This window comes from Leucoraja erinacea, chromosome 1, assembly GCF_028641065.1.
Source record: "Leucoraja erinacea ecotype New England chromosome 1, Leri_hhj_1, whole genome shotgun sequence".
NCBI classification, from domain to species: Eukaryota; Metazoa; Chordata; class Chondrichthyes; order Rajiformes; family Rajidae; genus Leucoraja; species Leucoraja erinaceus.
This window is the reverse complement of record NC_073377.1, coordinates 132061916-132085254: the sequence shown is the minus strand read 5'-3', so window position 1 is coordinate 132085254 and position 23339 is coordinate 132061916. Positions and strand designations below refer to the sequence as shown.

At 44.0% G+C, this 23339-nt stretch overlaps 1 protein-coding gene across 2 annotated transcripts; it reads left to right on the top strand.

Annotated features, from left to right (window-relative positions):
- The first annotated feature begins 167 nt into the window (after nucleotides 1-167).
- LOC129701887 (uncharacterized) lies at nucleotides 168-23011 on the top strand. 2 transcript variants are annotated; one of them, XR_008724287.1, is made up of 3 exons: nucleotides 168-2809; nucleotides 19811-19963; nucleotides 21630-23011. XR_008724287.1 is itself a non-coding variant. In XM_055643377.1 (3 exons), the coding sequence occupies exons 1-3, from the start codon at nucleotides 2504-2506 to the stop codon at nucleotides 21802-21804; spliced, it is 675 nt and encodes a 224-aa protein (XP_055499352.1). In that variant the 5' UTR covers nucleotides 2303-2503; the 3' UTR covers nucleotides 21805-23011. The 2 variants fall into 2 exon arrangements, 1 of the variants encoding a protein (XP_055499352.1); XM_055643377.1 differs by having other exon boundaries at nucleotides 2303-2809; nucleotides 19770-19963.
- The last annotated feature ends 328 nt before the right edge of the window (nucleotides 23012-23339 follow it).

Genomic DNA, 23339 nt, shown 5'->3' with positions numbered 1-23339 from the left:
AGGGGATGGAGAGAGTGTGAAAGCAAGGGCTATTTGAAGTTAGAGAAGTAAATGTTCATACTGCTGGGGTGTAAGCTACCCAAGTGAAATATGAAGTGCTGTTCCTCCAATTTGCACTGGGCCTCACTGTGACAATGGACAGGACAGAAAGGTCAGATGAGAATGGGAGGGGGAGTTAAATTGCTGAGTAACTGGGAGATCAGGTAGGTTAAGGCGGACTGAGCGGACTTATCTCTGTCCTGCACATTCCCCTGACATCAGTCTGAAGAAGGGTCTCGATCCGAAACGTCGCCCATTCCTTCTCTCCAGAGATGCTGCCTGTCCTGCTGAGTTACTCCAGCATTTTGTTTCTACCTTCGATTTAAACTAACATCTGCAGTTCTTTCCTACACAAAATATTTGTAAAGACAGCCGGTAGAAAAGTATTATTATGAGAGATCAGATTCAATTACAATGGAATATAATATCTTGATCAGGTAGTTACAGATAGAGAAAGGGGTTTGTACCACACTATATGCTGTATAACTATCCTTACTATGCTGCTCCATACCTGGCTGTCACATTGCAAACAGAGAACAAAAATAAATCGATCTTTTTTATGCTGTGAGGATTTAATCAGTGGAATACCGCAGGGAATGGTCCTTGGTCTTCATTTCATCAATAACCTGGAGAAGGGAATGGAATGCACAGTTTCCAAGTTTGCAAAAATGCGTGGAAGCACATGTTGTGAGGTGGACATTGTGAATGTGCAATGGGAAAGAGAAAGATTGAGTGTTGTGCCAAAATGGAGCTCAATGTGGAGAAGTGAAAGGTCAAACCCTTCAATAAGAGGAATCAAAAGGCAACGTATTAGGTCGGCAGGTTGCTAATGAGCGAGTCTCATGCATGAATCACAACCGACTAGCAGACAGGTCCAACAGACAGTAAAGGGCAGCACAGTGATGCAGCGTAGAGTTGCTGCTTTACAGCGCCAGGGACCCGGGTTCGAGCCTGCCTATGGGTGCTGTTTGTGTGGAGTTTGTTTGTTCTTCCTGGGTCCACATAGGTTTTTTCTGACTGCACTGGTTTCCCCCCATACTCCAAAGATGTACAGGTTTGTAGGTTAATTGGCTTTTGTAAAATTGTAAATTGTCCCTAGTGTGTATCCCTAGAGGGATAGACAGAGTTGACGTGGATAAGCTTTTCCCACTGAGAGTAGGGAAGATTCAAACAAGGGGACATGACTTGAGAATTAAGGGACAGAAGTTTAGGGGTAACATGAGGGGGGACTTCTTTACTCAGAGAGTGGTGGCTGTGTGGAATGAGCTTCCAGTGAAGGTGGTGGAGGCAGGTTTGTTTTTATCATTTAAAAATGAATTGGATAGTTATATGGACGGGAAAGGTATGGAGGGTTATGGTCTGAACGCAGGTGTATGGGACTAGGGGAGAATACGTGTTCGGCACGGACTAGAAGGGTCGAGATGGCCTGTTTCCGTGCTGTAATTGTTATATGGTTATATGGTGTAGGGTTGCGCAGGTGTATGGGGTGATCGCTGGTCGGCGTGGACTTGGTGGGCTGGAGGACCTTTTTCCGTGCTGTATCTCTAATGTCTGAAGCCTAAGACGGTAAAGGGCATTTTGTCCTGATTGCAAAACGGTTATAATTTAAAAAATGGAAACATCTTATTACAATTGTGCTGGGTTTGGTGGAGCTACAACTTTAAAACTGTGCACAGTTTTGACCTTTACCTAAAAAGGGATATATTAAAATTAGAGGATGACCAAAGGTGATTCACCAGGATAATTCTTGGGATCAAAGGGTTAATCTATCCTTGTTGTTTAGAAGAATGAAGGTGACTTTACTCAAACATTGAAGATCTATGGGGGAGGGGTGACAGAATAGATGTTGAGATGTTTTCACCAATGGGAGAGTCACGAAAAAGGAGACATGGGTACAAGATCAGAGATTGGTCATTTAAAAATTAGATGCTAGAAATTTATTTTTGCAGCGAGTTGTGGATCCCTGGAATTCTCTGACCACAAGAGTGATGGAGGCTCGATCAATGGAAATATTTAACGAAAAGATAAATAAATAATGAAAAATGAAATGAAATGATTCAATTTATTGTCATTGTCAGTGTACAGTACAGAGACAATGAAATGCATTTTTAGCATCTCCCTTGAAAGGGAGACACAGGGCGTCGTGGTGTGCCCGCGCCTGCCGCCGTAACATTCCATTACAGGCAAAGGTGGGTGAAGTGTCTTGCCCAAGGACACAACGACAGTATGCACTACAAGCGGGATTTGAACCGGCTACCTTCCGGTCGCCAGCCGAACTCTTAGCCCATTGTGCTATCTGTCGCCCATTGTGCTATCTGTTGAAAGATCGAGGAATGGAGAGCTTGGTGGAACTAACACAGAAGAGAAGTTGAAGTTAGCACAGATTAGCCAAGATCATATTGAAAGGCAGGGCTGGTGTGAGGGGCCTGGTGGTCTCCTCCTGCTCCTATTTTCTTGTGTACCCATGGCCAAGATCAGAGCATTGAATACAATCAAAATAGATGAGCCTGGTATGTGTGATTCCCATGCCCATGGGGATATATGTTTGGTCTATCTTCCCCACATGTTTTATTTTCCTCCCTCTCCCTCTCCCCCTCCCCCTCTCCCACTCTCTCCCTCTCTTGTCTCCTGCTGCACAGATGACAGTAAGACACAGAAACATGGGGAATTTCCATATTGCAGTCAAGCATCCATTATCACAAGAATTGAAGCTATAAACCACCTCAGTGTTTACCATGAATGGGTACTTTTCTCCTCCAACATGGAGGTGGTGAGTAGAGCAGTGGTTGTTTATTTTAATTTTTAAGCCTCTTCTGAACAAATTAATAGGCATGATGAATATATTAAAACAGTGTATATTGATTTTGCATCATTTTAATTACAGATAGATTGACGTCTCTAACATGAATAACTCAAAACATTATCATTCTTTCTAGACTGAGCTTCTGTTGTTAAGGATTAAATGCCTCTCAAAGGTATTGCAAAAGTGCTTAAATGATTCAAACAATTGCCATTTTAAGAAATGATGAACAGGCAGAAACAAATTCCCGCAGACTCTGTAGGCCCCAGAAGTAAAATTTGAACTGTACATCCATGTCATGTAGGACAAAGAAAGGCAAGTAAAGATGCCTGCAAAACACAGCAGCAATTAAAATAGCTGCAGGTGATTGCCCCTCTAAATACCATCATAATTGGCCATTTCCTGCCTTTTGCACCCGCCAGAATTTTAGGAGGTGGTAATGCCTGTGGAATTACTTGAGGGAATGCTGATTTACAACAACATGATTTCCACTTTTGAATCAGCTCAAAAGATCATTAGTTCAAATATTTATTGAGCTCCAGTCTTGAGCAGAATTGCCACCGAAATTGAAGCCTTAACAATCACAACAGCAGAATTTCAACGATTTTTGTTCCTTTGTGATTTTGCACTGATTGAATGATTACTGATGATAATTTACAGTTTGAAATAGTTTGTGAAAACTGGTGCTCAGTTGTATTAATCTACTATATTCTAAACTTTATATTTTAACTATTGCTGTCTCTGCATAACACCCCCATTATTTACCACTTATCCATTACTTGTGCCTTCTTTAGTGGCCTACAGTTGTACAATTTCCTGTCGGAAATACAAGTTGGCTTCAATCAGAAATTGTTTGTTAATCAATCTTGGTCAAGAGTATTTTATTGTCATATGTCCCAAAACAGAACAATTAATTCTTACTTAGAAACACAGAAACATAGAAAATAGGTGCAGGAGTAGGCCATTCATCCAACTCAGTATCCCGCACCTGCCTTCTCTCCATACCCCCTGATCCCTTTAGCCACAAGGGCCACATCTAACTCCCTCTTAAATATAGCCAATGAACTGGCCTCAACTACCTTCTGTGGCAGAGAATTCCAGAGATTCACCACTCTCTGTGTGAAAAAATGTTTTTTTTGTCATCTCAGTCCTAAAAGATTTCCCCCTTATCCTTAAACTGTAGCCCCTTGTTCTGGACTTCCCCAACATCGGGAACGATCTCCCTGCATCTAGCCTGTCCAACTCCTTAAGAATTTTGTAAGTTTCTATAAGATCCCCCCACAATCTACTAAATTCTAGCGAGTACAAGCTGAGTCTATCCAGTCTTTCTTCATATGAAAGTCCTGACGGTACTTGCAGTAGCACAACAGATATGTAAACATCATGCTCTGTAAAACCCTTAATAAACAACAATAACGCTCAGTGTGTGTGTACATATCACGCACTGAACTTTTTTGTTGTTTGTTAAGGGTTTATAATTTTTTTTTAAAGTGCAAATTCACAAATAATGGCCTCAAGTCTATATAGTTCAGAGGCTATTTGGAGGTTGCAGTGTTTAATAACCTGATAGTTGTAGGGAAGAAGCTGCTCATGGACCTGGATGTTACAATTTCTATACACAGTACTCAATAGAAATATATTAAAGACAAAAATGTTCAATAGATAAAAGAGAACAATATAGTGCAAATATCGAGCTAATAGGACATATAACCATATAACCATATAACAATTACAACATGGAAACAGGCCATCTCGGCCCTACAAGTCCGTGCCGAAGACTTATTTTCCCCTAGTCCCATCTACCAGCACTCAGACCATAACCCTCCATTCCTTTCCCATCCATATACCTATCCAATTTATTTGTAAATGACAAAATCGAACCTGCCCCCACCACTTCCACTTGAAGCTAATTCCACACAGCTACCACTCTCTGAGTAAAGAAGTTCCCCCTCATGTTCCCCTTAAACTTCGGTCCCTTAATTCTGAAGTCATGTCCCCTTGTTTGAATCTTCCCTACTCTCAATGGGAAAAGCTTATCCACGTCAACTCTGTCTATCCCTTTCATCATTTTAAAGACCTCTATCAAGTCCCCTCTTAACCTTCTGCACTCCAAAGAGTAAAGACCTAACTTATTCAACCTTTCTCTGTAACTTAGTTGCTGAAACCCAGGCAACATTCTAGTAAATCTCCTTTGTACTCTCTCTATTTTGTTTACATCCTTCCTATAATTGGGCGACCAAAATTGTACACCATACTCCAGAATTGGTCTCACCAATGTCTTGTACAATTTTAACATTACATCCCAACTTCTATACTCAATGCTCTGATTTATAAAGGCTAGCACACCAAAAGCTTTCTTTACCACCCTATCTACATGAGATTCCACTTGATGTTTGAATTCCTGTACTAAGTTGGCGCTCTTGATATTGACAGTGGGATTGGACGGTGAAAGGTAGAGTAGGTACGTACCAAGGTCAGTTGGGCACCCTCCTTCTTTGATGTTTCATTGATAAGCTCACAACATCTCCAACGGTGATACCTGGCGTTCCAGGTACACCCCCCTCAATTCCATACCCTCCTATCTTCATCTTGCAGCCCAATTGTTATTTTTCCATTTAATCCAAAGCCAATTGCTGCTTTTTTATGTTGAATTTGATAATTACTTGATTGCTTGTTGGAGGGAGCGACCCCTCACCCCCCATTTTCTTCAATAAACTGGTCTTAGATGGAACAAATCCTCTGCATCCCACTTCTACAGTAAAATCTTGATCTTCCAGCCATTCTTGGCAGCTTTAGTTGCCAGTTCAGAGTACTTGTTTTTTTTCCCTCTCATAAGCATCTTTCCATGGTACTGTCAATTCCACAACGTATGCCAACGTGGCTGTTGTGGACCACAGGACCATGTATGGCCGGAGTGTTGTAGCCACAATATCTGGGGGAAACACAAGCTTTTTTTCCCCCAAGTCCACGTCCATTTTCCAACCCCAAGCAGGCTGCAAAATGCTTGCATCCTTTGATGTTATCTGCCTGATGGTACAAATATTGTGGTGGACATTTCCTGTTAATGTTTGTGGGGAAGCATTTGTGGTTGTTCGCCTCTGTTCCAGGATTGATGCCAGCTGTCTAAGAACTTGGTTATGCTGCCAAGTGTAACACCCTTGGGCGAGGTACATAGTGCATCCTGTTAAAATGTGCCTTAGTGATGCAGGTGCTTGGCAAAGAGAGCAAGCGGGGTCTTCTCCGAACCACTGCGTCAGGTTCTGGGGTGATGGTAGAACATCATAAGTGGCTCTGATGACAAAACTTAGCCGACATCCCTCCATTTGCCAGATGTTGCGAGAGAAAATTGCAGATCCTGAAAGTAGTTTTTTACCAGATTTGTTATTGTTCCAGGCACTTGAAAGCATTCAAAAGCAGTCCACAGTAGCGAATGAGGAACTAATCCATAGGCGTTGGCCAGGTGAAGAAACAAGATATGCAGATTCTTTTGTTCTTTCTTAGCAGTCTGGATTTGATGGCATGTGACACTGTTATGTTCAAGCCAACCCGAAAAGCCTGCTATGCCAGCCTTTTGGATTGACGTATCAATGAAATGGCTTTGTTTCAGATACTTTGTAAAGTGCTCGCTTAATGCACGCCATGCACGCATTACACATGCGTCGTGCGTCGTGACATGTAAATTATGTCGCATAAATGATGCGCAAATAACGCCCAAGTGGGACAGGCCCTTAAGTCTTTTCGCCAACACAGTGAAAAAGATCTTGGCTTCTCTATTAAGAAGGTTTATTTGCCAAAACTGTTCGCGGTGGACATTTTTTTTTACCTTTTGGGATCAGCACTCCCCCCACTCTTCGCCAGGCTTTGGGGATAACTTGCTTTTCCCATGCAACCTTCATGTTCCTCAAGAGGAATTTCAGAACATCCGGGGCATTTTTGTAGACCCAATACAGAACGCCATCAGGGTCTGGTGCAGAGGCCGTTCTTGCTTTCTTCACTGCCTTTTTCACCTCACTGAGCTTGTGAGGGTTGATGCCAAATAAATCTTGTGGGGGTGAGATTGGTGGGATATCAACGGGCAAGTATCGGTTCATCTTTTGGCTCATCAGTGTAGATGGCTCTGATGTGTCCTTCAACCTCCTTTTTTGATCCTTTCAGTGATCTGCTTTTCTCTTTTGTGAAAATGCCTCACACAAAATTAAAGGGATCTTGTAGAAGTCTGTTCTTGCTTTTTCCTACTGTTTGCATCGTTTCCTTAAATTCTCCGCTCTTCGCAGCTTCGGGAGCCTCTGTTTTAGGTCTTCTTGAAGGAGGTTGATGCCCTCCCTTTCTTATGCTGTTGCATTTTTTCCACCCCTGATGAAGTATAAGACCATGAGTTGATGTTACTTCAGTCACATCTAGAGGTCTGAAGAACATGTTTAGCTGCTCATTTTTCATGAGTCTTGCCACTTACTTGATTTAATGTCGTGTCCGTTCCAATGTTCGTTACCGGATGGTCAATCGATGAGTCATCTTGCGCCCCCGCTCTCGCAGACTCTGGGGCTATTCTCTTTGAACTTTTTGTGGCCAAGTATGTAGGCTTTTGTGCCCTAACAAGGTGACGGAGCCTGCTGTTATGGGTAGCTAACCCATAACAGCCCCGTTGGGGTCTATTTCCTCCTGTAAGCTGTCTCTCCAAGCTGTCATACAATCTTTCTCTTGTCATCAGCTGCACTTTCAGTTTTTTTCTTCCAGAAGATCAGTAGAGCTAATAGGACTTGATGTTTCAATCCCTTTAGTAATTCGGTACTCTTGATATTGGCAGTGGGATTGGAGTGTGATAGGTAGGGTAGGTACGTCATCAGGGTCTTTACCCTCCTTCTTTCATGTTTCATTGATAAGCCCACAACGTCTCCAGAGAACTCAATTGTCATACTTGGCATCCCAGTAACACCGCTCTCAGTTCCCTTCCCTCCTGTCTTCATCTTGCAGCAAATTATTATCTTTCCTTTTAATCTAAAGCCAATTGCTGCTTTTTTCTGCTGTATTTGACTGACGATCGCTTGTTGGAAGAAAGTTTGTCTCTTTCTGACTTCCTATTGATTTATATGGTAGATTGTTATAAAGCTTATAGACTGAAGGGTTTCCCCAGCACCTAAGAGTGCCACATATAGTTCAAGGATTCATCCAGGTAAGTCTATAGACATTCATCAAAGCTACAGGGGATCAGGGCAATCTGCACAGAGCTGTAGTTATAGTGGGCAGCACGGTGGCGCATTGGCAGAGTTGCTGCCTTACAGCGCCAGAGATCTTAGTTCGATCCTGACTACCAGTGCTGTCTCTATGATGTTTGTACCTTCTTCCCATGACCTGCGTGGGTTTTCTCCAGTTGGTCCGGTTTCCTCCCACACTCCAAAAATGTACAGGTTTGTAGGCTAATTGGCTTGGTAAAATTGGAAATTGTCCCAAGTGTATGCAGGATAATGTTAGTGTACGGGGATCGCTGATCGGCATGGACTCAGTGGGCCACCGGACCTCTTTCTCAAAAGTACAAAAAATTAAACCAAACTATAGTTTGCCCAGGTGAAACCTGGAATTTAGCGTGAGGAGTATCAAGAAGGAAGCTTACCAGCCAATACATTAACAGTCAGTGCATGCAGGCTTTTTCCTTGTGTATATATTGATTTCATTACCATCACCAGCTACACAGAAACAGCAGTCGTATTTGTAAAACTCCGTCATAGGTGTTTCAACATCTTGTTCCTGTTTCCTTGAATTTTAGCAGAAAACCTTTGTCAGCGGGGACGTATCGGTTCATCTTGTAGCTCATCCGTGTGGATGGTTCTGATGTGTCCTTCAACCTCCCTTTTTGACACTTTCAGGGATCTGCTTTTTTCTTTTGTGAAAATGCCTCTGCGCAGCTCCTGGAGCCTCTGTTTTAGGTCCTCTTGAAGGAGGTCGATGCCCTCCCTTTCTTATGCTGTTGGGTTTTTTCCACAACTTCCTCAGGCCTTTCTTTAACAAGTTGTTAGATTTCCTGGAGACGACGGGACTTGGAGGGGGGAGGCCTATCTGTCCTGCTGAGTTGTTCCTTCCCTCCAAATTTCTCCTTTCCATATTTTCCATTTAAGATTAGGCTCACATCTGCATTGATTGTTTCCCACTCCTTGCTGTTAGACTTTGGCCATTTCACCTATGGCTTATGTCCTTGCATGTTCTCCACTTTACGATGTGCCTGGTTGTATCTTGGACTGTCGCCTGAAACTTCTGCCACATCCTGTAGGGTGCTGATACCCTGCGGACTGTGCTGCCACTGAGTTTTATCCAACTGATTTGGTCTTCCGCCTGACAGAATTTGATCAATGTGGGGCCCAGGGTTGGAGAATTTCAAGCATTTGTTTTCATCCCTGATGAAGTATAAGACCAAGTTCAAGTTCAAGCGAGTTTATTGTCATGTATCCCTGATAGGACAATGAAATTCTTGCTTTGCTTCAGCACACAGAACATAGTAGGCATTTACTACAAAACAGATCATTGTGTCCATATACTATAATATTTATTTATTTATTTGTTTATTTTATTATTTATTTTGAATACTCATGTATATATACACACATGAATAAATAAAATGATCGTGCAAATAACAGATAATTGGTTATTAATAATCAAAGTTTTGTCCGAGCCAGGTTTAATAGCCTGATGGCTGTGGGGAAGTAGCTATTTTTGAACCTGGTTGTTGCTGTCTTCAGGCTCTTGTACCTTCAACCTGAAGGTAGAAGGGAGATGAGTGTGTGGCCAGGGTGGTGTGGGTCTTTGATGATACTGCCAGCCTTTTTGAGGCAGCGACTGCGATAAATCCCCTCGATGGAAGGAACGTTAGAGCCGATGATGGACTGGGCAGTGTTTACTACTTTTTTTCTTTTCCTCTCCAGGGCGCTCAAGTTGCCGTACCAAGCCACGATGCAACCGGTCATCATGCTCTATACTGTGCACCTGTAGAAGTTAGAGAGAGTCCTCCTTGATAACCGACTCTCCGTAATCTTCTCAGGAAGTAGAGGCGCTGATGAGCTTTCTTGATGATTGCATTAGTGTTCTCGGACCAGGAAAGATATTCAGAGATGTGCACGCCCAGGAATGTGAAGCTCTTGACCCTTTCAACCATCAACCCGTTGATATAAACAGGGCTGTGGGTCCCCATCCTACTCCTTCCAAAGTCCACAATCAGTTCCTTGGTTTGAGGGCCAGGTTATTGAGCTGGCACCATATGGACAGTTGCTCGATCTCTCTTCTATATCCTGACTCATCCCCATCAGTGATATGTCCCACAACAGTGGTGTCGTCAGCGAACTTGATGATGGAGTTTGCACTATGACCGGCTACGCAGTCATGAGTACAGAGGGAGTACAGCAGGGGGCTGAGCATGCAGCCTTGAGGTGCTCCCGTGCTGATTGTTATCGAGGCTGACACATTTCCGCCAATGCGAACAGACTGTGGTCTGTGAATGAGGAAGTCAAGGATCCAATTGCAGAGGGATGCGTAGAAACCCAGTTCTGCGAGTTTGGTAACCAGCTTGAAGGGGATGAATGTGTTAAATGCCGAGCTGCAATCGATGAATAACAGCCTCACATATGAGTTTTTGTTGTCCAAGTGGTCCAGAGCGGAGTGGAGGGCCAGCGAGATCGCATCCACCGTTGATCTGTTGTGGCGGTAAGCGAACTGCAGTGGGTCCCGGTTTTTGTCGAGGTAGGAGTTGACTTACTCCATGATCAACCTCTCAAAGCACTTCATCACCACCGGCGTTAGTGCCACTGGTCGATAGTCATTGAGGCACGTCACCTTACTCTTCTTGGGCACTGGTATAATTGATGCCCTTTGAAAGTATGTGGGGACCTCAGACCTCAGAAGTGAGAGGTTGAAAATGTACATAAAAACTCCAGCCAGTTGGTGCGCACAGGTTTTTTAGAACACGACCGGCTATACCATCAGGTCCGTGCGCTTTTTGAGGGTTCACCCCTCTGAAGGATTTTCTGACGTCGGCCTCTGTGACTGAGACTGAAATACCATCACAGCTCGGGAAGGCACATCAGTATTCTCCTTATCAAAGCGTGCGTAAAACGCATTGAGCTTGCCAGGGAGTGATGTTTCGCCGACATTCGAGCTGCCTCCTGGTTTCGCCTTGTAGGAGGTGATTGCATTCAGGCCCCGCCACAGCTGCCGAACATCTGTCTCATCCTCCAGTTTGGAGCAGAAGTCTCTCTTGCCCTTTTTGATGGTCTTACCAAGGTCGTATCTGGACTTCTTGTAGGCCACTGTATCATCAGACGTGAATGCCCAGTGTCTGGACTTCAGAAGAGTGCAGACCTCAAAGTTCATCCAAGGTTTCTGATTGGGAAACACTCGGAAGGTTTTTGTGGGGATGCAGTCCTCTACACATTTCTTTAAGAAGTCTGTAATGACTGTGGCATATTCGTTCAAGTCCGCTGCCGAGTCCTTGAACATAGCCCAGTCGACAGACTCCAAACAGTCCTGGAGTTGTTCCTCTGCCACGAGTTGATGTTACTTTAGTTCAGTCACATCTACAGGTCTGAAGAACATGTCCAGCTGCTCATTTTTCATGATTCTTGCCACTTACTGATTTAATGTCGTGTCCGTTCCAATGTTCATTACCGGGTGGTCAATCGATGAGTCATCTTGGCCCACGCTCTCACAGACTCTGGGGATATTATTCTCTTTGAACTTTTTGTAGCCAAGTGAGGGTGGCTCTTGTGCCCTAACAAGGTGACAGAGCCTGCAGTTATGGGTTGCTAACCCATAACAGCCCCGTTGGGGTCTATTTCCTCCTGTCATCTGTCTCTCCAAGCTTTCACACAACCTTTCTCTTGTCATCAGCTGCACTTTCAGTTTTTTTCTTCCAGAAGATCAGTAGAGCTAATAGGACTTGATGTTTCAATCCCTGTAGTAATTTGGCACTCTTGATATTGGCAGTGGGATGGGAGTGGTGAAAGATTGGGTAGGTACGTCATCGGGGTCTTTACCCTCCTTCTTTCACGTTTCATTGATAAGCCCACAATGTCTCCAGAGGGCTCAATGGTGATACCTGACTACACCACTCTTAGTTCCATACCCTCCTGTCTTTATCTTGCAGCCCAATTATCTTTCCTTTTAATCCAAAGCCAGTTGCTGCTTTTTTCTGCTGTATTTGACAATGACTTGATTGCTTGTTGGAAGAAAGTTTGTTCCCTATTGATTCATATGGTAGATTGTAATAAAGCATATAAAATGAAGGGTTTCCCCAGCAACTAATAGTGCCACATATAGTTCAAGGATTGCTCCAGGTAAGTCTTTTGACATTCACCAAAGCTACAGTGGATCAGGGCAATCTGCACAGAGCTGTAGTTATAGTGGGCAGCACGGTGGCGCATCGGTAGAGTTGCTGCCTTACAGCGCCAGAGATCTTAGTTCGATCCTGACTACCAGTGCTGTCTCTATGATGTTTGTACCTTCTTCCGATGACCAGCGTGGGTTTTCTCCAGGTGGTCCGGTTTCCTCCCACACTCCAAAGATGTACAGGTTTGTAGGCTAATTGGCTTGGTAAAATTGTAAATTATCCCAAGTGTATGCAGGATAATGTTAGTGTACGGGGATTGCTGGTCGGCATGGACTCAGTGGGCCACCGGACCTCTTTCTCAAAAGTACAAAAATTAAACCAAACTATAGTTTGCCCAGGTGAAACCTGGAATTTAGTGTGAGGAGTATCAAGAAGGAAGCTATATTAAACTAACCTGCCAATACATTAACAGTAAGTGCATGCAGGCTCTTTCCTCATGTATATATTGATTGCATCACCATCACCAGCTACACTGAAACAACAGCTGTCATATTTGTAAAACTGCTTCATAGGTGTTGCAACATCTTGTTCCTGTTTCCTTGAATTTTAGCAGAAAACGTTTGTTCTTTTCATGTTCTCTTGCATTTTGTGCCATTTCAAGCAAAACCTCTTAGATCCAAGGTAAAGCTTGCAGCAACTCCCATGGGAGGCTTGTCAGTCAACGGGACCTCGTCCAAAGGCTCATTTGTCAATGGGACCCCCCCCTGAGGGCTTGTCAGGACCCGCCCAAAAGCTCGCTGGTCAATGTGACCTGTACTCGCTGGAGCTTAGAAGGATGAGGGGATACCTTATTGAAGCAACCAAAAGGATGAGGGGGGACCGTATTGAAACAACCGAATAGTGAAAGGCCTGGATAGAGAGAATGTGCAGAGGATGTTTCCACAAGTCTAGGACCAGAGGCCATAGCCTCAGAATAAAAGGATGTATCTTTAGAAAGGAGATTAGTAGGAATTTCTTTATAATTTCCATAGATGGCTGTGGAGGCCAAGTCAATGTATATTTCTAAGGCAGAGATTGACAAATTCTTGATTAGTAATGGCGTCAGGGTTTATGGTGAGAAGGCAAGAGAAGGCGGTTGAGAAGGAAAGATGAAAGCCACAATTGAATGGCAGAGTTGACTTAATAGGCCACGTTTTGCTCCTAAAACATTTGCTCCTAGAACTTATGAAATGTGGTGGGAATGAGGATGTTAATGTTGGTGAGTGGGTATGGAATGGGGAACACACTAATCAGACCTTGTTAATGGGACACTATAATCCATCTTTTGCATGATCATGGACTTGTTATTTTCCTTGTTGTAATATGCACTGATGCCTTGTCTTTTTGTACAGTCTTCTTTGTTTTAGAAACAGTATGTGGTTTGTATGCATAATTTGTCATAATGTGTGTCTGGATCTATGCTGCTGTAAGCATTACATTTTATTGTACATGCATGTGACCTACTTATGCATATGACAACAAACTCAACTTGACTTGACTTCGGTATTGTGTCTACACAAATGAAACCACAAGAGTGCTCTCAAAAGTAGTTACCTGTTAAAATGTATTCTGGAACTTCAAGAACTTGAGACTTTTTCATCTATCTTCCTTTATGTTGTGTTTTCAGAAGGTTACAAAGCAATTAGGTGTGAAAATGCTCAGTATGAACAGAGCGACCAATTATGTTATGAGGATATCTGAATTTTACTGTTGCATGCATTAACTACTTCTACAGTTTGACCCACCTAGGCTGCGGCGATCATCAATCACTTATTCCCACTAATTTATTTTCTTATTCCCCCCACACATTCTCATCAGCAGATTCGGCCATTCATTTACATTTTAAGGGTAACTTACAGTGATTAATTAACTGACCAGTTTACTAATCTTTGGGATATGGGAGGAAATTGTAAAACCCAGAGGAAGCCCGTGGGATGACAAAGAGAACATGCACATTATAAACAGACATCATGTGATATTGAAGCCAGTTCTGGCACTGTAAACCAGTAGTTCTACTTTTGTCCTGCAAACAAGGCAGATGAAGAATACCAAGCAAGAGAGAGAACAAAAATGGAATAACAAGAAATGGAAACAAATACAGAAAGAAGAAAATATTGGATTAAGAGAAAGCCAAAAAAAAAGAATAATAATCAGTCAAATTCTAAATCTCAATGACCATTTACTACCTGAAGGAATGAGTCCTGATGTTTTTTAAATTCTTGGTTTTCTATGAAAAATTGATTGATTGCCAATCTAACAAGGATAAAAATATTTTTTTGGTAGCAATCTTCCAACAATAATTTGCAGATTTAATTTTCTGCAATAATTTCAATTAGAATACAGGAAAGTGAATAGTGAAGGTCTTGGGCACAAAGTAGGGGATAGAGTCTTTGCAGGAAGCAGGGTGGGAAGGTATGTAGTCGAGATAGTTGTTGGAGTCAGTGGGTATGTAATAGACGCCAGTCAATAGTCTATCACACAACACTGCTCTCTCTCCCAATCCCCCCACTCGCAACAAGGGCAGAGTCCCCCTAGTCCTCACCTTTCACCCCACCAGCCGTCACATACAAAAAGTAATCCTCCGTCAGTTTCGCCACCTCCAACGTGACCCCACCACTCGCCACATCTTCCCATCTCCCCCCATATCTGCCTTCCGCAAAGACCGCTCCCTCCATAACTCCCTTGTCAATTCTTCCCTTCCTTCTCATACCACCCCCTCCCCGGGCACTTTCCCTTGCAACCGCAAGAGATGCAACACTTGTCCCTTTACCTCCTGCCTCGACGCCGTTCAAGGACCCAAGCAGTCGTTCCAGGTGTGACAGAGGTTTACCTGCATCTCCTCCAACCTCATCTATTGCATCCGCTGCTCTTGATGTCAGCAGATCTATATCGGTGAGACCAAGCGGAGGTTGGGCGATCGTTTCGTCGAACACCTCCGCTCGGTCCGCAATAACCAAGCTGACCTCCCGGTGGCTCAGCACTTCAACTTCCCCTCCCACTCTGTCTCCGACCTCTCTGTCCTGGGTCTCCTCCATGGCCACAGCGAGCAGCACCGGAAATTGGAGGGACAGCATCTCATATTACGCTTGGGGAGTCTGCATTCTGGGGGCATGAACATCGAATTCTCCCAATTTTGTTAGTACTTGCTATCTCCTCCACTTCCTCAGTCCCCTTGCTGTCTCCTCCCATCCCCCAGCCTTCGGGCTCCTCCTCCTTTTTCTTTTCTTGTCTCCGCACACCCCCCCCCCCCCACCCCCGAACAGTCTGAAGACCGGCCCAAAACTTTGCCTATTTCCTTCGCTCCATAGATGCTGCTGCACCTGCTGATTTTCTCCAGCTTTTTTGTGTACCTTCGATTTTCCAGCATCTGCAGTTCCTTATTAATCACATTTGAAAGGCTGGGTTTTGTAATACATCCAGAAAAATCTATATTGTCTCCAAATAAAACAATTGATTACTCGCGGTTCACTATTAATTCAGAACACCTGATAGTGAATTTACCAAAGGATAAAAAACTGCAGTTAATTGAGGGTTGTAGCAAACTCATTACAGAGCATCAACCATCAATTAGGCAAGTGGCGAGCTTACTTGGCAAACTAATCGCTTCATTTCCAGCTATGCAGTTCGGTCCTCTGCATTATCAGCAACTGCAGCAAGCAAAGTTACAGGCATTGAAAAGACATTCGGGGCATTTTGATAGGCCAATGCAATTATCAGCAACAGTAATTGCTGATATACAAGTCAAGTCAAGTCAAGTTTATTTGTCACATGCACATACGAGATGTGCAGTGAAATGAAAGTTGCAATGCTCGCGGACTTTTGTGCAAAAGACAAACAACCAAACAACCAAACAAACTATAAACACAATCATAACACACATATTCTTTTACATAATAAATAATGGAAGGAAAAACGTTCAGTAGAGTTAGTCCCTGGTGAGATAGGCGTTTACAGTCCGATTGGCCTCTGGGAAGAAACTCCTTCTCAACCTCTCCGTTCTCACCGCATGGCAACAGAGGCGTTTGCCTGACCGTAGCAGCTGGAACAGTCCGTTGCAGGTGTTGAAGGGGTCTCTCATGATATTGTTGGCTCTGGAGTTGCACCTCCTGATGTATAGTTTCTGCAGGGGGTGAAGTTCCCATAGTGCGTTCGGCCGAACGCACTACTCTCTGCAGAGCCTTCTTGTCTTTGGCAGAGCAATTCCCAAACCAGATGGTAATGTTCCCGGACAAGATGCTTTCCACCGCCACTGGGTAGAAGCACTGGAGGATCCTCGGAGACACTCTGAATTTCCTCAATTGCCTGAGGTGGTAAAGGCGCTGCCTTGCCTTACTCACGAGTGCTGAGGCGTGTGATGCCCATGTCATATCCTCGGAGATGTGGACTCCCAGATATTTAAAACAGTTCACCCTATCCACGGAATCCCCATTTATCCTCAATGGAGTGTACGTCCTCGGATGATGTGCCCTCCTAAAGTCCATGATCAGCTCCTTCGTTTTTTTGATGTTCAAGAGGAGGCTGTTATCCTGGCACCAGAGTGCTAGACCAGCCACCTCCTCCCGGTAGGCCTTCTCGTCGTTGTCTGAGATCAGGCCCACCACCACAGTGTCATCAGCAAACTTAATTATTGAGTTGGAGCTGAACCTAGCCAGGCAGTCATTTGTGTACAGGGAGTACAATAGGGGGCTGAGGACACAACCCTGGGGCGATCCTGTGCTCGGGGTGAGGGACTTCGATGTATTCCCTCCCATCTTGACTACCTGGAGCCTGGCGGTGAGAAAGTCCAGGACCCAGGCACACAGGGAGGTGTTGACCCCCAATTCCATTAGCTTCTCGGCCAGTCTGGTGGGGACTATCGTGTTGAAGGCTGAACTGTAGTCTATGAACAGCATCCTCACGTAGCCCCCCTTCTGGCTGTCCAGATGAGAGAGAGCGGTGTGCAAGACCTGGGAGACCGCATCGTCCGTGAATCTATTCCGACGGCATGCAAACTGCAACGGGTCCATGTTTCGAGGGAGGAAGGCGCAGATGTGTTTCTTCACCAGCCTCTCAAAGCATTTCATGACTACCGAGGTAAGGGCCACTGGAGCTAGCTGCATAGCACAAGACTTGAGTACTCGCCCCGAGATGCCATTGGGGCCTGCAGCTTTTCTCGTGTTCACCCGTGTCAGAGCCCTCCTCATGTCATGCTTCGGACAGCGAGAATGTGTGCACATTCCTCCCTTCAGCTTCGGTAGCCAGCCCCTCTCAAAACGAGCGTAAAAGTAGTTCAGGTCATCAGCTAGGGAGGTGCCGGCACATGCGGATGAGGGAGGGGTTCTCCGGTAGTTGGTTACAATCCGTAGCCCCTGCCACAGGCTTCTGGTATCCTGCTGCTCCATCTGTAACTCCATCTTGTCTCTGTACCTTCTCTTTGCGTCCTTCACCGCCCTTTGCAGTCGGTAGGACTGTGCCTTGTAGACATCCATGTTTCCTAATGCCAGGCCCGTGTTGTAGGCAGTGGTGCGAGCATTCAGGGCCACACGAACAGACCTGTCTACCCAGGGTTTTTGTTTCGGAAAGGTGCTTACCCTTACCGTGGGGACGATGTTGTTGGTTACTGTTGCGATGAAGTCCATGACTGCTTCCGCGAACTCACTGACGTCACTGGAACTTGCTTCGAACATATTCCAGTCGACATCACTCAGTGCATCTTGCAGCATGGCCTCTGACTGGTCGGACCACCGCTTTACGTTCCTCGTCTCTACCGCTTCCCAAACTATCCTCTGTTTATACTCCGGCAACAGGAAAATGGCAGCGTGGTCAGATTTTCCTAGGGGAGGGAGTGAAACGGCCTTGTAGCCTTTCCTGAACGGTGTGTAGCAGTGGTCCAAAGTTCTCTCCCCCTGGTGGCACACGTGATGTGTTGGTAGAAGTTCGGCATAACCATATAACCATATAACCATATAACAATTACAGCACGGAAACAGGTCATCTCGGCCCTACAAGTCCGTGCCAAACAACTTTTTTTCCCCTTAGTCCCACCTGCCTGCACTCATACCATAACCCTCCATTCCCTTCTCATCCATATGCCTATCCAATTTATTTTTAAATGATACCAATGAACCTGCCTCCACCACTTCCACTGGAAGCTCATTCCACACCGCTACCACTCTCTGAGTAAAGAAGTTCCCCCTCATATTACCCCTAAACTTCTGTCCCTTAATTCTGAAGTCATGTCCTCTTGTTTGAATCTTCCCTATTCTCAAAGTAAGTACAGAGTTTAAAAAGTCTCCGTTTGCCCTGGATGTTTAGATTTAAAAGCTTGTCCACATCAACTCTGTCTATCCCTCTCATCATTTTAAAGACCTCTATCAAGTCCCCCCTTAACCTTCTGTGCTCCAGAGAATAAAGACCTAACTTATTCAACCTATCTCTGTAACTTAGTTGTTGAAACCCAGGCAACATTCTAGTAAATCTCCTCTGTACTCTCTCTATTTTGTTGACATCCTTCCTATAATTGGGCGATCAATATTGTACACCATACTCCAGATTTGGTCTCACCAATGCCTTGTACAATTTTAACATTACATCCCAGCTTCTATACTCAATGCTCTGATTTATAAAGGCTAGCATACCAAAAGTTTTCTTTACCACCCTATCTATATGAGATTCCACCTTCAAGGAACTATGCACGGTTATACCCAGATCCCTCTGTTCAACTGTATTCTTATGACATGACATTTTGATTTATTAAAATCTCCAGCCACATAGCCGCATCCGGGTACTTGTTTTGATGTCGACATAGCACATCGTGTAGGGCCAATAGTGCCATGTCAGTGTCCTCCTGCGGTGGAATGTAGATGGCTGTGACGATCACTGAGCCGAACTCCCGGGGAAGGTAGAATGGGCGGCATGAGATCGTCCGGTGCTCCAGGACCGGCGAGCAGGAACGGGAAAGCATCTTGATATTTCCAGGGTTGCACCAGTTGTTATTGGTCATGAAGCAGTCTCCTCCACCCTTGGATTTCCCAGATGCTTCTGTTCTGTCAGCACGGTGGACAGTGAAGGACTCGGTTGGGTAGATTACCTAATCCGGAATCAGTGAGGTCAGCCTCAGTTTCAGTCAGGCAGAGGATGTTGCAGTCCCTTTTGTCCCGCTGGAATCTGACCCTCGCTCTGAGGTCATCCAGCTTGTTTTCCAGGGACTGGACATTCGCCAGAAGAATGCTGGGCAGAGGTGGACGAATGGCTTGGGCTTTCAGCCTGTTCCGAATCCCCCCTCCCCACACTTTCCTCGATGTTTTCTCCGGGTTTTCCTTGCAGCCGAGCTCCCATTGTTGTTGCAGCAGCTTCTGCTGATCTCTGCTGGCCATGCTGGATCAGTAAGTACAGAGTTTAAAAAGTCTCCGTTTGCCCTGGAGTTTAGATTTAAGAGGGTTTCCCTGTCATACTTTGTTAGTGCTAGGGAGTTAGAACTTAAAAATAAGTTAAAAAGGAACATAAAAGTTAAAAACACACACAATTTTCGCGGAGCTACCACAACGACGACTGGACAGGGCCGCGCCATTTAAAAACTTTTTTTTGGGGTTTTTTTTTTGGTAGATTACACAATGGTGGATTAAGAGTGTCTCATATGCTTCCAGGAAAATTCTGCTTGAAACACCTGCTATCGTTCTACAGACTGATGCAAGTGCGCTAGGTTGGGGCGCCACTGGTACCAATACCAGCTGTGGAGGTAGATGGAATGTGGAAGAGGTACCTTTGCTCGAAGCACATGGAATTAACTACCTAGAATTGTTAAGTACATTTCATGGGCTTAAAGCTTATTGCTCTAATGTGTAAAATCTGCATGTGCAGGTTCAGATTGACAACACTACGGCTGTAGCATATGTCAATAACATGGGTGGAATCAAGTCAGAGTCTTGTGACAGATTGGCAAATGTTATCTGGCACTGGTGTATTATTCGAAACATTTGGCTTTCGGCAATCTGCCTACCAGGTAGATTCAATATAATTGCAGACACCAGGTCACAAAATTTTAATGACATACGGAATGGATGTTAAATCGTGACATTTTTAATAAAATTGTTGTAAAATTTGGAATGCAAGAAATTGACTTGTTTGCAACTAGACTGAACCACCAATTGCCTCAATATGTTTCATGGGAGCCAGATCCAGATGGCCTTTATATGCCTTTTGTCTCATTAGTAGATGTCTACAAAAGATCAAGCAGGGTTCTGCTTCAGGATTGTTGGTGGTCCCAGATGGGCCGACACAACCATGGTACCCACTAGTGCTAAAAATGGTCACAGAACCACTTATGGGTATTCCAAGACAATAAAATCTACTTGTGCACCCTGTATCTGGTGATTTTCATCCATGATCGTATTGATTTGTTGATTTGCAGATTCTAAAAAGGCCATATCTCAGAAGAGGATTATCAGATCGCACTACGGGTCTAATTGCAGGAGCCTGGAGGGATAGTACCCAGAAGCAGTACATTTCTTACATAAAGAAATGGGAGTGGTTTTGCTCAAGGCAGAATATTTCATACCACACTGCAGACATCTCAGATATTTTAGAGTTTCTGTCAACACTGCATTTTGATTCCAATTTAAGTTATAATGCGATCAATACTGCAAGGAGTGCCCTCTCTGCATATTTATGGAGAGCATCAGAACACCAGATTCTAGGATCACACCCTTTGGTCTGTAGGTACATGAAGGGAATTTTCATTGCCAAGCCCAGATATACAGAAATCCGGAATGTGATGAATGTGCTGATGTTACTTCGGGAATGGAGTCCCATTTCAGATTTGTCTTTAGACAAAATTACCATGAAGGTAATAATAATAATAATAAATTTTATTTTCGAGCGCCTTTCAAATCTCAAGGACACCTTACAAAGATTAACAGAAAAAAACATTTAGTCGGAGAAATATAAATAATAAGGACATCATCAATATACAAATTAAAGATAGAAATCGCTCCAAAGACACAAAATCAAAAAAACACAATGTGAAGAGAGAGCAGCGGCAGCTAAAGCGCGCCTGCACATTGCCACTCTCCCTTCCGACAGCCATCTTGTGGTCATGGTAATGACATTAGTCGGTTCAACACAAAGAGTACAAACATGACATAAATTATGCATAGATAGAATGGTAATGACAGCAGATGCAATTACATTCTATGTCTATGATTTACTCAAACAGAGCAGACCAGGAGTCACGGGATGTAAATTGGTCTTTGCAGCATATCCTACGGATCCAGGGCTATGTGTAGTGGCACATTTAAAATGTTACATTGAGACCACCAAGGACTTAAGAGGTGCAGAATCAGCATTGTTTATCAGCCATAAAAAAACACATAAGAAAGTGTCAGTACAGACTATCTCGAGGTGGCTGAAGCAGGTGCTGGTTGATGCAGGGATTGATACTGACAAATTTAAATCTCATTCCACTAGGGCGGCAGCAACATCGGCGGCCAAGGATTTGGATGTTCCAATAGACCGTATCCTCGAGGCTGCAGGATGGGCAAGTGAACGGATGTTTCACAAGTATTACCATAAAGAAATAGCAGACCCTGGGGCATTTGGTGGTGCTGTTTTGGATTCAGTATTAAATGTTTCCCTGCAATAAAAAGGGGACAAAAAATGTTGTTATGATAAATAAAACCATTAACTGATTACCTTAATATTATGGTTGTATACTATTGATTGTTTTTCACTCATTTAGAGTCAATCAATGCAGTGAGACGCCTGGATTTGAATCTACGGCATGAAATCACAGAAGCTTTGAAAACTTCACGTAGTCACTCACGTGACTCCGAAGTAAAATAGTAAGATTGTGAGAACTTACCAGTTTGAAGTTTGATCTTTATTTTATGGGGAGTTACAATGAGGGACTACGTGCCCTCCGCTCCCACCCTCATAAAGATCAACAGGAAATTATGTTTGTCTCACGTAGCTTACTATTATGCTTCGGTAAATTATCATCTGTGATTTCACACCGCTGCTTTGAAGATTGACGCGTATGCGCCTGGACGGGGTCTTCTTCACCTAGTCCCTCATCGTAACTCCTTATAAAATAAAGATCAAACTTCAAACTGGTAAGTTCCCATTTAGGCTTACTATTATATGACCGTCCCGCCATCCTGGGAATTAACCTCGTGAACCTACGCTGCACTCCCTCAATAGCAAGGATGTACGTCCTCACCAAACCTGCACACAATACTCCAGGTGTGGTCTCACCAGGGCCCTATACAACTGCAGAAGGACCTCTTTGTTCCTATATTCAACTACTCTCTTTATGATGGCAACATTCCATTAGCTTTCTTCACTGCCTGTTGTACCTGCGTGCTTCCTTTCAGTGAATGATGTACTAGGACACACAGATCTCGTTATATTTCCCCTTTTCCTAACCTGACACCATTCATATCATAATCTCTCTTCCCGTTCTTGCCTCCAAAGTGGATAACCTCATATTTATCCACATTATACTGCATCTGCCCACTCACCCAACCTATCCAAGTCACTCTGCATCATACAATCCTCTTCACACTGCTACCCAGCTTTGTGTCATCTGCAAATTTGCTAATGTTACTTTTAATTCCTTCATCTAAATCATTAATGTATATTGTAAATAGCTGCAGTCCTAACACAGAGCATTGCGGTACCCCACTAGTCACTGCCTGCCATTCTGAAAGGGACTTGTTAATCCCAACACTTTGTTTCCTGTCCGCCAACCAATTTTCTTTCCATGTCAATAACCTACCCCCAATGCCACTTGCTCTAATTTTGCCCACTAATCTCCACTGTGGGAAGTTATCAAAGGCTTTCTGAAAGTCCAGGTACACTACATCCCCTGGCTCTCCCTCATCCATTTTACTTGTTACATCCTCAAAATATTCCAGATGATTTGTCAAGTAGTGTGGTAGCTGTGTGGAATGAGCTTTCAGTGAAGGTGGTGGAGGCAGGTTCGTTTTTATCATTTAAAAATAAATTGGATAGTTATATGGATGGGAAGGGAATGAAGGGTTATGGTCTGAGCGCAGGTATATGGGACTAGGGGAGATTATGTGTTCGGCATGGACTAGAAGGGTCGAGATGGCCTGTTTCCGTGCTGTAATTGTTATATGGTTAAGTATGATTATCCCTTCGTAAATCCATGCTGAC